Source organism: Hirsutella rhossiliensis (genome assembly GCF_020360975.1).
Source record: "Hirsutella rhossiliensis strain HR02 chromosome Unknown scaffold00004, whole genome shotgun sequence".
Lineage (NCBI taxonomy): Eukaryota > Fungi > Ascomycota > Sordariomycetes > Hypocreales > Ophiocordycipitaceae > Hirsutella > Hirsutella rhossiliensis.
Window position 1 is genome coordinate 313058 of NW_025408670.1, and position 13339 is coordinate 326396.

Here is a 13339-nt window from a genome sequence, read left to right on the forward strand (position 1 = left end):
GAAGGAAATTGCGCCGCGTCAGAAATGAATGGAGAGACGGAGACGAGAGAAAACGAGTTGGTGTGAAAGGAAAAGGGTGAAACGAAGCAGTGCCCCTTGTCGTCTTCAAAAAATAAAGTCAGGGTTTTGTGGCCCTGAGAACTTAGGCATCAGCTGGTTGCCGAGCCGACGAAAGGAACATAAGGGCAAATAAACGAGCACCGTTGACAGGCTGTGCGGCTTCTTGAACACATCCAGTTAGTTACCCGAGTGCCCGTCCCGGGTCAGGTTCGAATGCGAAAACGGACGTTCTGAGCCGTCTCATGTTGTTTGCAAGAGACAATGCCACTGAAGCGTAACATTCAACCATGGCAGGCGAGGTCGGCAATGCAACTTGAATTTGATTCCCATGGTGTCAATTTCCGGCGAAAGCCCGTCATGATCCGTAGGTGTAAACAGTTGCCATGCGAATCTCGAATCTAGCCAGTTCCTTCAGCTGCAGCACGCAGGCCGTTTATTAGGTCGTCCGGGACAAAACGTGTCCAACAAAGTCTATCAATCAAGTGTGGCTCCAGCCTCGCAAAATGTGGTATTCCAGTTTGAACCCCAGCGCCATCGTCTCGCCTGTTGATGCTAAATGCAATTAGTCTGGTACGCAGTCTTTAAGCGCCAGCACACGGAGCATATATCCCGCCTGCCACGACTACCATCCATCCCCCCAGCCGTCGTCATCATTTTCCGTCTCCTTGGGCTTCATATCTATCTTCTTGGCAACAGCCGGTTTCGCCGCAGGTCTTGTGGTCGGTTTCTTGGCGGCGGTGGATTTGTTGAGTCCTTTTGGTAGGGGTTTGTTTCCGCCGAGCTTCTTCTTCTGTGCCTGTGCAGCCAGCCAGCCCGCAAAGTCAGGCTCGCCATCATCGAATGGTGCAGGACTGGCAGCAGCTACAGGAGCCTTGTTGGCGGCGGCGGTAAAGGTGGAAGATGCTTCGACAACTTGATCGTCGTCCCCCATATCGTCCATATCTCCCCATGTATTCGCTCCATCGTCGGCGTCCATTTCTGGAAGGAATGCCTCGGCCACTGCACTGGCGGTGGGAGACGAGGTCCCAGATTCACCCAGCGGGGGCGGCGACTTCACAGCCTGACGATGGAGCGAAGAGGCAGTTGCCGTGGCCAGCTTCTTGGCCTCTGGACCTGGGGAGGGTGTTAATCGAACGACGGCGTTGCTTGAGCCATTGGCTATTTGCATTTCACCGGCCGCAGTAGAGATTTTGTTTGTGAAAGAAGATATTGCCCATCCGGTCCAGCTAGATGATCCGCTCGACTGGGGGGTGCTCATGTGTGCAGGCTGGCCTTCTGCCGCCTGTGATGGCGGCAAAGCGCTGTCAGGAAGAGACGCGGCAGCCTTGCGAACCTTTTGAAGATAAACGTCCATGGTCCGGTTGGCTTGATCTCGAGCGAGTTTCTCCTTGTCAATGAGCAGCGGACAGACCATCGGCAAGATCCTGCAGGCAGAATCGTCCTCTGAAAAGTACTCAGAAGTGGCTGCCAGAGCCATGAGAGCTGCAATCCTCGCATGAACAAACGGATCCCGGAGAGAGCGCGTAAATGCGGCGATTAGCACCTTGGATCTTGATGAAGAACCGAGATGCCGGGCCAGTTTGCCAAGACAGATTGTCGTATTTGTGCGGATGCCTGGCTGCTCATCGTTTGCCGTCTTGGCCAGCTGTCTGAGGAGCTCCCCGTTGATAGTTCGGTCGGAGAGCTTGGAAACAAGGACGAGGACCGATTTTAGAGTTTGCTCTCGTACGACAGGCTGCACATCCGTAAAGCCCGTCACCTGTTCCTTGGATCAGCAGGGAGCCTATGCGCGGGAACGGGCAGCTCACGATTTGAGGAAACATCTTGTCGTTAACCGTCTTTGGCGGCAGTAGATCAATCATTATGGGCAGATTGTCCAGCAGACAAACTCGAATGGCGCGATCTGGATTACCGAAGGCTCTGATGAGGAAAGGAATGACCTTGAGGGAAAAGTCTTCCTTGGACATTTTAGCTGCGATCTTGAGGGCGACGGCCAGAGCATTGGGGCCTCCTCCACCAAACTCGACCGACTTGATGAGCTCGGGCAAGACCTTCAGTTTGAAGAATTCCGCGGGATAGTCATCAGTGAGCTGCCCCAGATCGCTATACACGCTGTCAGTCATTTGTCTCGGGGAACCGACGAGCAACGTACCTCAAAAACGCTTCTCGTTCTTCGTGGTTCTTGACGCCCAAGTTATCGATCCCCTCTGTTAGCTTGATCAGAGGGCTGTCAAAGAATGAACCTTTTCGATTTCCCTGATCGAGGAAGTTTGCGACGCTGATGCGAGACTTTGGGTTTGCGTTGCATAGCCGCTTGTAGCTTGACTGCATCGAAGGGGGCACATTCTTGGTCTGGCCGGCCTGGTCAGAGCCGCGGTAGTCGCCGTTGAAGACCTCGAATATCAATGAACCAAAACTGAAAGAGTCCACAGACGAGAGTGGGTTCTTCTTGATGACTTCCCAGCCTCCTTGCACTAGTTCCGGGGCCGCGTATCGGGCCGAGTCGGGCACCAAACTTCCATAAGTCTATAGCGGTCAGCGTGTGCGGGAGCGTGGAGACGCGGTTAGACAAACGTAGATGACAGATTCGTCGTCTTTGACGCTGCTCAAAACGTCGAAGCCGCCCAACTTCCACTCGCCGCTCTCTGATGTATAGACGGACCCAACCTTGAGACTTCCATGGATCGAAGAGGCGTCGCCGTTGATGAATTTGATTGTTCGCTGCAAGAGCTTGTCAGCGAAGCACCACCGACAGCGCATGCTCAAAGTTGCCCATAGGGAGGGAGAAAGCAAAAAGGAAAGCCCCTACTGCAACATTGTGCAAACCCCACTTAATGGTCTCGGGAGTCAGGCTCTTTCTTCGCACATGCCACCGTAGCGGGACAACGCGCTCGGTCGCAATGTATATATAGTTGTCCGTCTGGCTCGGTCGTCAGCGTCGGATCGCCTTGGATTGTTGAGGGCGCCATACTTCTACAGTATCCAGCACTTTGATGACGCCGGGATGCCGCAGGGTTCGCAGTTTCTTGAGGGCGTTTTTCGCCAAGGCGACGCGGCCCTTGTTGGCGGGGATGTCGAAGGAGAAGATGCTGCAGTCGGAGCCGTCTTCCTAGGTCGGATGTTAGCGGAAGATGCAAGACGAGCAGCTGGGCGCCAGAGAACTTGCTCTCCTGGTGCCATTGAACAGTGTCCAGATGGACTCGTCGATGTCGACCTTGTCGCCGAAGGAGTACGGGAAGGGGGGCCCCTGAGCGATGGCGGAAGCCACCGCGGACTTGAGGAAGTCCATGGCCGTTGGCGGAGGAGCGATAGAAGTCGAGTGCCAAGGGGGAACACACTATGGATCGTACGAGAACCGTTGCAAGGGAAGTCGGTGCGGCCGGTCGTTGCGGGACGAGAGCAAGGCTGAGGTGCAATCCTCAAACGACCTTCTGATCCTTAGGGACAGCCTGTACCGGCGGGGTACCTTGCATCCCCGCGCTAACAGTCCAACGCGGCTAAATCAGGCCAGATCGCTTGCCCAGAGCAGAAGCGGCGTCTACGGTACGGCCCAGCTACTACTTGTAACCTTAGTACCTACCTACCTTAGCGGGGCTATTTAGTGGGCCAGGCCGCCCGAGTTGCTTGGCGCTGGCGGAGGCTTTACACACCGTGTTAAACAGGTTCAATGCCTAGGTACCAATCTAGGTACCTAGGTAGGCTTGTAGGTACTGTATTTGGGTGCTGAAGAAAAGTTAATCAAGCGTCGATACTTAGCATAATCGTACCTACGTGGAGGACACTTTCCCTGATGTCCAGTGCAAATAGCCTGTAGGATCTTCGTCTGTCTGCGTTTGGAGGAGTCGAGTTACGACACTGGCTCTAGCGGGCCACAGTGACAGCTACAGTGGCTCTGGCAGCTACAGTGGAGGACTTCGGCACCTCGACCCCACACACGCACAGGTCTGTCGTCAAAAAGGCACGTGTCACCTCTAATAAATCACCTACGAATCCCCACACTAAAAGGTGCAAGCGCCGGCGTAACCCTCTCCCCAAATCCTCCTCCGTACATGCAGCTTCTTTCCTCCTCCTCGCGCTCCTCTTTCCACGCGACCCCCCTTCCGCAGCTTCTCCTCTTACGTGTCCTCAGCCGCCCCTCGGCCTTTGCCTCTCGACATGCCACCGCAAGCCACCTCTTTCATGTCGAAGCAGAGGTCCCCCCGCCACGCAGACAAGCTTAATCTGTGGACGAGCCTCGAGAGCTGACAGGGCCAAAAACTTTCACCAGGGTAATGCTACACCATGAACACCTAACCAGCTGTCGACTCGGTATGTATGCTGCCTTTATTAAGCTTGTCACCTCGCCAAATGATGAATCTTGGTAAAAGGTCTGACCGATGGAGACCTGTCTGGTTTTGCCGTCTGCCGTACCCTTGCCCTTGCCAATGGTCTCTCTCCCAGCCTCTGGTTGTTTGAGCACGCACTCATGCCATTCTATCATCATCATAAAGGGCCTGGTCAGTGGCCCCTCTTGTGCCGAGAGAATGGGAATCACACAAGCTTCTGTCACATCATGGAGTCTCGTTTCTTGCTACCCCCACGAACCTGGACCAAAGGCCGCGACGCACAGCAGGAATCTCTCTGCTTTCCTTGCAGGGCACGAGACTTCGAAACCACTGCATCTCCCGCTTGAAGTCACAAAAGAAACTGAAAAGATCTGATGGAGAAAACAAGCCCTATCCTTGCTCCCTGGCCAAGTCTTGGCGACTGTTTGCTGACCAGCACGGTACGTAGGCTGATGATTTTTACGCCCATTGCCATTCGGGCAGCGAGGACCTCCACCTTCACTGGGCTTTCCTCTTCAATGCACTAGCACCTGGCGTCGTGTCTAAATAGCGCCCTGTTGTTCACGGCACTGTCAACCCAGGCAACTTTACATGGGGCCGCAACAGAAACACACGAAAGACATGAACCAGCAGCATGAGGAGCGCATCTTTGTGCCCAAGGATCTGGTCCTGGCACCTGGCGAGACATCCTTCGGCAGAAAAGAGCGGCCAAGAACAGACGACAAGTCGAGTCCGCACGAGGTCCTGGGGACTTCCAAGGCGGCCATTCCGGGACGTCGGAGAGAGCATGGAGCAAAATTTGCGGCAAGAAGAACCCCCCGCAATCGCCTCATAGCATCCCTCCAACGCGCCCATGGTGGTCCCGAAAGCGTGCAGCCCTCTAAAACAGCCTCCCCAGAGCTCCCTGGAACTGTTCCTGCAGCTATCGTCGGTCAAGGGTTGACGAGCGACGACGCAACCACTGCCATCCGTTTCACTGTTGAGATACCCCCCGAGTCCCCAACACCAACCCTCGAGCCTGAGAGGCCTTGTCAAAATCGCACTCGCTCGACTCCTTCCCCAACACATGTGGGCAGTGTACTGACGCGAAACCAAGAACTGCCCTTGGTAACCGGATTGGCTGAGCCTCCAGATGTAGAAGCCACCAAAATTACACCACGCAGGACAAGAAACTTTGACTCTGCGGCATTCGATGTCGCCATATACAGGCAGTCCGGGGCGATGAACGCACCACACGGCATGTCCTTTCCAAGCCATCGGCAACAAAAGCCGCTGTCCTCAAGTCAGGACGGGAGAGTGTACATCCACGCCAACCCGGCGATTCACCTGAGCCACAATCGGTCCGAGGGTTGGCACAAACAAAAGGCTCATGAAATAGAGGCTCGTGGCAGGCGAAAAGCCTGGTTCGGTAAAGTTTTCGAGAGGCAGCGCTGGCTTCGTGCCCAAGAGGTGGCTCGGAAAAGACAGGTTAACGGAAACGCATCGGCCCGTCGACATGTGACTCCGCAGCCGTGGACCTACAGACGGCCTTTGGACTTTGGAGACGTCGACGAATCGCATCTCCCCGAGGACGTCCTCGGAGATCCCAACTGGCGAAAGGCCTGTGCGTGGCATCGTGAGGTGCGGCATATGAAAACGCTGCGCCGACGCTTAGCGCTAAAGAGTGCGCAAGAGACGCAACAATTTTTCAGGAACGTGATAGGAGGCATACGGCCCGGTCCCAGGCGAGGATTCTTTCTCGACGATCATCCGTGACCAAGAGGACAAGACGTGGCGGGCGCTGTCCGGAACTGCCATGAGAAAATGCGTCGAGTTCGAGTGCGGGGCGATGTATACGCATGAGTGCGTGGAACGAAGTTTGTTATGATTTGTTTGCCTTGTGCGCGGCGTTGGGTTGGAATACCCATTTGCAGGACAGCTTTGCAATGCGGTGCGTTGGCGCGGAACAAGTCGATATCATGGGAACATTACGGTGGAGCGAAATCAAACGAGAGAAAATTGCTCGCTTGTCATTGACAGAATGATGCGGAGCAAAGTAAACGTCGACTAGAACCAAGAACCAGAGGGCGAGTCTATCCAGTCAAAGCCGCATCGGCAACCGTATAAACGAGGCCTCCTATGCATTTTGAATATCCACCGACAGAGAGTCCCAGACGCCTTCTATATATATAAATCACAACAATAACCCGGCACGCAAAGCGATCAGGTTTCCGTCCTCACTAAACATCCTTGGACAGCAAGTTCAGTGCACTGCCTGCAAGGATGAAGCCGGCCTGGTCCTTGGTGACTGCATGCTTGGTCGGAATGAGCACCTCGTCGCCGTTGCCCTTCTTCACCCTGAGCTGGACCTGGCCCGTGCCCCCGTCGCGGAGCATCTGATACAGGCCCACGGTGCTCACCTCGTCGCCGGCCACAATCTTGTCGTAGTCTGCCTCGTCGGCAAACGTCAGCGGCACGACGCCCTGCTTCTTGAGGTTGGTCTCGTGGATGCGCGCAAACGACTTGGTCAGCACGACGCGCGCGCCTAGGTAGCGCGGCTGCAGGGCGGCGTGCTCGCGGGCCGAGCCCTCGCCGTAGTTGTGCTCGGCGACGACGAGCCATTCCTGGCCGCGCTGCTTCCACAGCTCGGCGAGCTCGGGGATGGTGTGCCGGCTGCCGTCGAGGTCGTAGGCGGCGTTGACTTCGCCTGTCTCGGCGTTGACGGCCGTGTTGAGCGTGTTTGTGCTGATGTTGGCCAGGTGGCCCTTGTACTTGAGCCAGGGGCCGGCGGCCGAGATGGTGTCGGTGGTGCACTTCCCCGTCACCTTGACGAGCACGCGCAGGCCGCCAAGGTCCGAGTCGGGGAAGGGAGGGAAGGGTTCCAGGAGAGCTAGGCGGTCGGACGTGGGAGAAATGGCCACCTTGACGCTTGCGTCGGCTTGTTGCGAGAGGACGCCGAGAGACTCGATGCCGGACTCGAACGGGGTCTGAGGCCCCTCGAGACCGTGGGGCGGGGAGAACTTGAAGTCCTTGCCATCGGGCGTCTTCAACACATCGGTCACGGGGTTAAAGGTGGTGGAGCCGGCAAAAGCCATGGCGGTGACAATCTCGGGCGAGGCGAGAAAGTTCATCGTCTCGGGATTGCCGTCATTCCTGCCGCGAAAGTTGCGGTTGTACGACGTGAGGATGGCGTTGGCAGTGCCCTTGCCCACGCCGTCATGCCGCTTCCACTGCCCAATGCAGGGACCACACGCATTGGAGAGCAGCACGCCACCGGCGCCCTCCAAGGTCTCGAGCGTGCCGTCGCGCTCAAGCGTGGCGCGGATCTGCTCGCTGCCGGGAGTGATGTAAAAGTCGGCGGCAGGCTTAAGGCCGGCGCCGGCCGCCTCCTTGAGCAGGCTCTCGACGCGCGTCATGTCCTCGTAGGAGCTGTTGGTGCAGCTGCCAATGAGCCCGGCAGACAGCTTCTCGGGCCACTGCTGATCCTTGACAGTGTCCTTAAACTTGGACAAGGGGGTGGCGAGGTCCGGGGTGAAGGGGCCGTTGATGTGCGGCTCCAGCTCCGAGAGGTTGATCTTGATGAGCCGGTCGTACTCGGCGCCCTCATCGGCCTTGAACTGGAGCCGGGCGTCTTCTGCCGCGCCGGGCCCCGGGAAGCGCTGGAGGGCCTCGACGTTGGCGACCGCCTGCGACCGCCGGGTGGACTTGAGGTAACGCGCAGAGGCCTCGGTGTAGGGGAATATCGACGTCGTCGCCCCGACCTCGGCTCCCATATTGCTGCACGTGGCCATGCCGGTCAAGCTGAGGGTGTCGACGCCGGGGCCAAAGTATTCGATTATGTAGCCGGTGCCGCCGCGGACCGTGAGCTCGCCAACAAGTCGCAGGATGAGGTCCTTGGGGGCAACCCAGTCGCTGAGCTTGCCGGTGAGCTCGACGCCCAGGACCTTGGGCGCCTTGAGCTCCCATGGAGCGCCGACGAGAGCCTCGACAGCGTCGGCGCCGCCCACGCCAATGGTGACGGTGCACAGGCCGCCGGCATTGGGGCTATGGCTGTCGGTGCCCAGCATCATCAGGCCGGGCAGGGCGTAGTTCTCCAGGACAGTCTGGTGGATGATGCCGGCGCCTGGCGGCCAAAAGTCCATGCCGTACTTGCGGGCCGCCGACTCGAGAAAGTCAAAGACCTCCTTGTTCGCCTCGATGCCGGCCGACAGATCATCCCCGGCGCCGGTCGACCCGACGATCAGGTGGTCGCAGTGGATGCTGGCGGGGATGGCGGGCCGAGCCAGATTGCACGACATGAATTGGAGCAGGGCCATCTGGGCCGAGGCGTCCTGCATGTTGACGCGGTCGGGCTTGAGGCGCAGGTTCGCCTTGCCGCGGACGCTGCGCCCATTGTCTGTGTTGAGCAGCAGCGACTCCTGTACATTGTCGAGGTGGCTGTAGAGAATCTTCTCGGCGAGCGTGAGGCGCTGTCGGCCGAGAACGCGACGCACTTGGGTGTACTTGTTGAAGAGGCGCTCGTATGTCGGCGGGAGGGCGTTTACGCTCGAGAATGTCCGGATCGTCGACGGGGATCGAGGCGCGGCCCAGGGGCGGGGGACGGCGCGTCGCAGGATGCTCTGGGCAGGATGGTCAGCTCTGCTCGCTTCTCGATCTGTCGGTGCCTACCGTCATGGCGTCAATGTCCTGTCGGCGTGCAGCCTTGTTGAGCAGCGTGGTGGTGGTGTGTGATTCATGCCCAAGATGTGGGTGGAGAATTGCAAATGCGCGATATCGGATTGGACTGGGGGCTTTGCGGGGGCATCATTGGCTGGGGCGGGACCCGCTCTTCCGTTTGGCCTTGGCCTATGCTCGAGAGCATAAAATGGACTTCCATAAGTTAAGAAATAAGCAGCAAAGCTGGATTTAATTACATGTGTCTCTTTCCAAGCAAAAGTGCCTTGCCCAGACGAAATGACGAGAGGGATTATTTGAAATAACAGTTATCCTTGGAGCTCCCATGTATCGACTTCCAAGAGTGCAAACGCGGACCAGCTCGTGTGTTGCAACATTAGAGCTCGCGAATGTCCGGAGCATTGGCCAACAGTATCCTCTACCAAGCAGCTGGGTGGAGTCTGACCTTGATATTTGGGGACATGCCCCGGGCTGTTGAAGACTTCAAAGTCAAAGGAAAAGAGAAGCTCGACCAAGGTGGTGCGCATCACAAGATAGGCCCAGGCATTGGGCAAGTACCGGTGGCGAGCCGCCCGTAGCCTGCGACTATGGTTCGGGTCGGAGCTGCTCGGTGAAATAACTTACGTACTGTACTTTTCCGGATTCCACGATGCGCTAAGAATGCGAGGTCCAGCTACGACGTCTGTAGGGCCGTAATGGCCATCCATGATTGCTCCTGATACTCTCGGCAGACTAATGTCCACTGGGGGGATATCCGTGGTCTCCTCGGCCACCGCCTGCAGAACGGGGAGCGACGATGTGATGAGACCAGTTATCTCATCGAATGAACCAAGAACCCCTTCTTGTGTCCTAGATGAGTCTGTTGCGGATTGGACAGGGGCCGGCTCGGGCGTGCTCCGTTTTGGGCCATTGCCTCTTTTGGAAGAGCTCCGAGAAGAGGGGCCGGAATGCGGGTCGCTGCGCCGAACCGGGAGAGCTGGCTGAATTGGATATGGCCCGGGTCGGACCTGTATTTGCTCCGCCTGTTGATCGGCATTGAATCTTCCCAGCGTCCAAAAACAAGGCTAGCATTTGCCTATGAATGACAAATGCGACGGACGGACTCAAACACCACGATGGCCAGTGTCGTTGGTATATATAGGAACCAGACGGTTCGCCACTGCTCTCAAGCTGTACTGCCTCATCGCCGAGTCTTGGTGACAATAGAATTGAGACAAAACTGTGAATCTTAAAGTCGACTTTTGCGCCATGGAGATGCTCCTCGATAGATCTGCCGACCCCCGCGCCGGTGAGACGAGGAATCACGACAAGGCGATGCAAGCACATCGGCAAGAAGATGAGTCTGATGGCAATGACACCGCAGCTCGCAACGCCGCTGAGAAATCTACCGACTCGCCGCGACCGATACATGGAGTCAAGGTATGGCTGCTGCTCTGCCTCTGCCGTGACCACCTGTCTTTCTCTACAGCCACTGAAGCTCTGTCTGCTGATCTGCTTGGCAAAGTGGCTCCTTGCTGTCGTTTCCCTTCAGGCCTCCTTCCTGCTCTACGCCCTGGACACGACTATCGTGGCTACGATACAGCCTGCCATAGTCAACACGCTTGGAAGAGTCGACCTCGTCCCCTGGCTCGGCATCTCCTTTGCCCTGGCTTCGGCCGCCAGCACTCTTACGTGGTCCAAGGCCTTTGGCACCTTTTCGGCCAAGAAGCTGTTCATCGGGGCCACCACACTATTCATGGGTGCCTCGGCCCTGTGCGGCGGCGCTCCCAACATCGACGCCTTCATTGTGGGGAGGGCGCTTGCCGGCATTGGGGGAACCGGCATGTACATGGGCATCATGACCATTCTCTCCGTCAACACGAGCGACACAGAACGGCCCAGATATCTCAGCCTCACGGGCTTCTGGTGGGGCATCGGCACCGTCTTGGGCCCCGTCGTCGGCGGCGCCTTCGCTCAAAGCGCGGCCACTTGGCGGTGGGCCTTCTATCTCAACCTATGCGTCGGTGCCGCCGTGGCTCCCATCTACTTTGTAGTGCTCCCCGACCACAGTCCTCTGCCCGGTGTTCCGCTACGCGTCCGCCTTCTCATGCTGGATTACCTCGGGGCCCTGCTTTCCTCCGCCGCTTTCCTGTGCATCATCATGGCCATGAACTTTGGCAGCATTCTTTGGCCATGGAACGACGGCCGCAGCATTGCCCTATTTGTGCTCTCGGCCATCTTCTTCGCTGCCTTCTGTATCCAACAGGCCTATGTCATCGGCACCTCTCTCGATCACCGAGTTTTTCCCATGCATTTCTTCAGGAATCGCACGCTGATTATCCTCTTTCTGACCATGAGTACGTCTACCCCCTGATGTCCTCGCCGCGCTCACTGTCAAAGAACTGACTGACCATCCCTAGTGTTTGCGGCCTTTGGATGCTTCATCACCCTCTATTACCTCCCGCTTTACTTCCAGTTCACGCGCGGTGCCACAGCCTTGCAGACCTCGGTCCACTTGCTTCCACTCATTCTTTGTTCTTCGGCAGCCGTGCTCATCAATGGCCAGTTCATGGGGAAAACGGGCCACTATTTCCCGTGGTATCTTTTTGGTGCTGCTCTCCATCTCATCGGTGGTGCTCTGCTTTGTAAGTCCGGATAGCTATCCATGGTTCCTGAATCGATGAGGAAGGAGTCTCGGCTAATAGAAGTGAACCCTTTCAGATACAATAGACGAAAACACAGCCAATGCTAGAGTCTACGGCTACACCATCATTCTCGGCGTTGGCGTTGGCTGTTACTGCCAGGCCGGGTTTCCAGTGGCCCAGATGAAGGTTGCAGCCAAAGACATTCCTTCGAGCGTTGGCTTCATGACGGTGAGCCAAATGCTGGGCATCGCTTTGGGCACCGGAATGTCGGGCGCTATTTTCGTCAACTTCGCGAACCATGGTCTGGAGCGCTTGTTTCCCAACGCCACGCCCCAAGAGATATCTTCTGCCCTGGCCGGCGTGGGAAGCGAGCTGGTCAACTCCTCGGGATCCGATGTGGCCGCAGCAGCCATTCATGCGATTGCGAGGGCCATCCGGTCTGCATTTGTCCCAGTTCTAGCGACCGGCGCACTCTCCCTCATCTGCAGCCTATTTATGAAACGGGAGAAAGTGTTTGGATAATGGAGCTAGGAGAGAGCGGAATTAGTTATATCTTTTCAGCTTCTGTACTTGACTGGAGTCTGGCTCGCATATCAAGGATGCAGGTGTGAACAAAGGAGTATTTTCCCAGTCTCCAACTCTCTCTACATCAAGACCAGTCGAGTACAATATACCCAAGCAGCCATCATACAATCTCGAACTCAAATTAAGGGCTCAAGCGCGCATTTTCGGTAGTGTCTAAAGTCGTGAACTCATGCAATGCTTGGCGTATCTTCTCCAACTCGTGCTTGGCGTCGTCAAGCATTGAGCCTTGTTTTCCCGCCATACTAGACTCCAGCCGCGTTATTAATTGACCCAGGTCTCTGACGTGTAACTCTATCATGCTCTTCAGCAGTTGTGTCCGCTGTGTCGGATGCTCGACGTGGTATCGCCCGTACTGGAACACGGTGGGCGTGGACTTCCGACACCGGCACTGGACAAAGCGATGTGCTAGCTCAGCCATGGCGACGGCGAGATTGTTTGCGACAGAAATTACCAGCATCGGGCTGGAGGTGATGGTGTTGCAGGTGTGGCATGAAAACATCTCGCGGCATTTCCCAACGCCTTGGTCTAAACTGAGGAACAGACTGTCGGTCGACGCTGCGGTTATGCCAGTAGCTGTCTGTGCACCGAGTTCTTCAAAGGTTTGCAGCATGGAAAACAGGCATTGACACTGACCAGACCCTTCACTCACAGGAGAACAAGACAAAGCATCATTTCGAGCCGGAGGTTGCATTAGCGCGTGTGTGGAGGGAGGCCGAGAGAGGTTACTGGGCTGAGATTCCCCTGGTTGCGATGACGATTTGCACTCCATGGTGGGCCGTGACAACCCAAAGAGCGATAGGAAGCTTGCGTCAGTCGTGGAAGCCCCTCTGGCTGTGACTTGCGGCGTTTCTTGGTCCGGCGTGGGTCTATAGACTTGAGACGCGCCCTGGTGTCTCGACGGTCCGCCTGGACAAAGGCTGAAGCCCTCTCCCGCTAAGAAGCCGTCGTCGCAATTTGATGAGGTACTTTGGAACATATTACCCAAGTTCATGTTGATATTCGACCACAGCTTCGGGGACGGTGGCAAGTCTGGTTGATCGGAGGAGCCAGAGCAGGAGGCGGCGTTGATCCTCGGCGCGTTGGGGTCGACGG

The 13339-nt window shown here is 56.7% G+C and overlaps 4 protein-coding genes across 4 annotated transcripts; 2 read left to right on the forward strand and 2 right to left on the reverse strand.

Annotated features, from left to right (window-relative positions):
- Window positions 1-682: 682 nt before the first annotated feature.
- On the reverse strand, window positions 683-3349 carry HRG_04208 (kinase; the record flags this gene model as incomplete). Its single annotated transcript, XM_044862679.1, has 9 exons — window positions 683-1038; window positions 1096-1819; window positions 1869-1898; window positions 1950-2163; window positions 2213-2586; window positions 2635-2781; window positions 2870-2980; window positions 3032-3169; window positions 3227-3349. The coding sequence occupies 9 exons, from the start codon at window positions 3347-3349 to the stop codon at window positions 683-685; spliced, it is 2217 nt and encodes a 738-aa protein (XP_044721293.1).
- A 1657-nt stretch (window positions 3350-5006) lies between these two features.
- HRG_04209 (uncharacterized protein) lies at window positions 5007-6140 on the forward strand (the record flags this gene model as incomplete). Its single annotated transcript, XM_044862680.1, has 1 exon — window positions 5007-6140. One exon carries the CDS (start codon window positions 5007-5009, stop codon window positions 6138-6140), a length of 1134 nt encoding a protein of 377 aa, XP_044721294.1.
- A 464-nt stretch (window positions 6141-6604) lies between these two features.
- On the reverse strand, window positions 6605-9038 carry HRG_04210 (aconitase family (aconitate hydratase) domain-containing protein; the record flags this gene model as incomplete). Its single annotated transcript, XM_044862681.1, has 2 exons — window positions 6605-8983; window positions 9033-9038. 2 exons carry the CDS (start codon window positions 9036-9038, stop codon window positions 6605-6607), a joined length of 2385 nt encoding a protein of 794 aa, XP_044721295.1.
- A 1248-nt stretch (window positions 9039-10286) lies between these two features.
- Window positions 10287-12184, forward strand: HRG_04211 (major facilitator superfamily domain-containing protein; the record flags this gene model as incomplete). Its single annotated transcript, XM_044862682.1, has 4 exons — window positions 10287-10457; window positions 10543-11374; window positions 11438-11662; window positions 11739-12184. 4 exons carry the CDS (start codon window positions 10287-10289, stop codon window positions 12182-12184), a joined length of 1674 nt encoding a protein of 557 aa, XP_044721296.1.
- Window positions 12185-13339: the final 1155 nt, after the last annotated feature.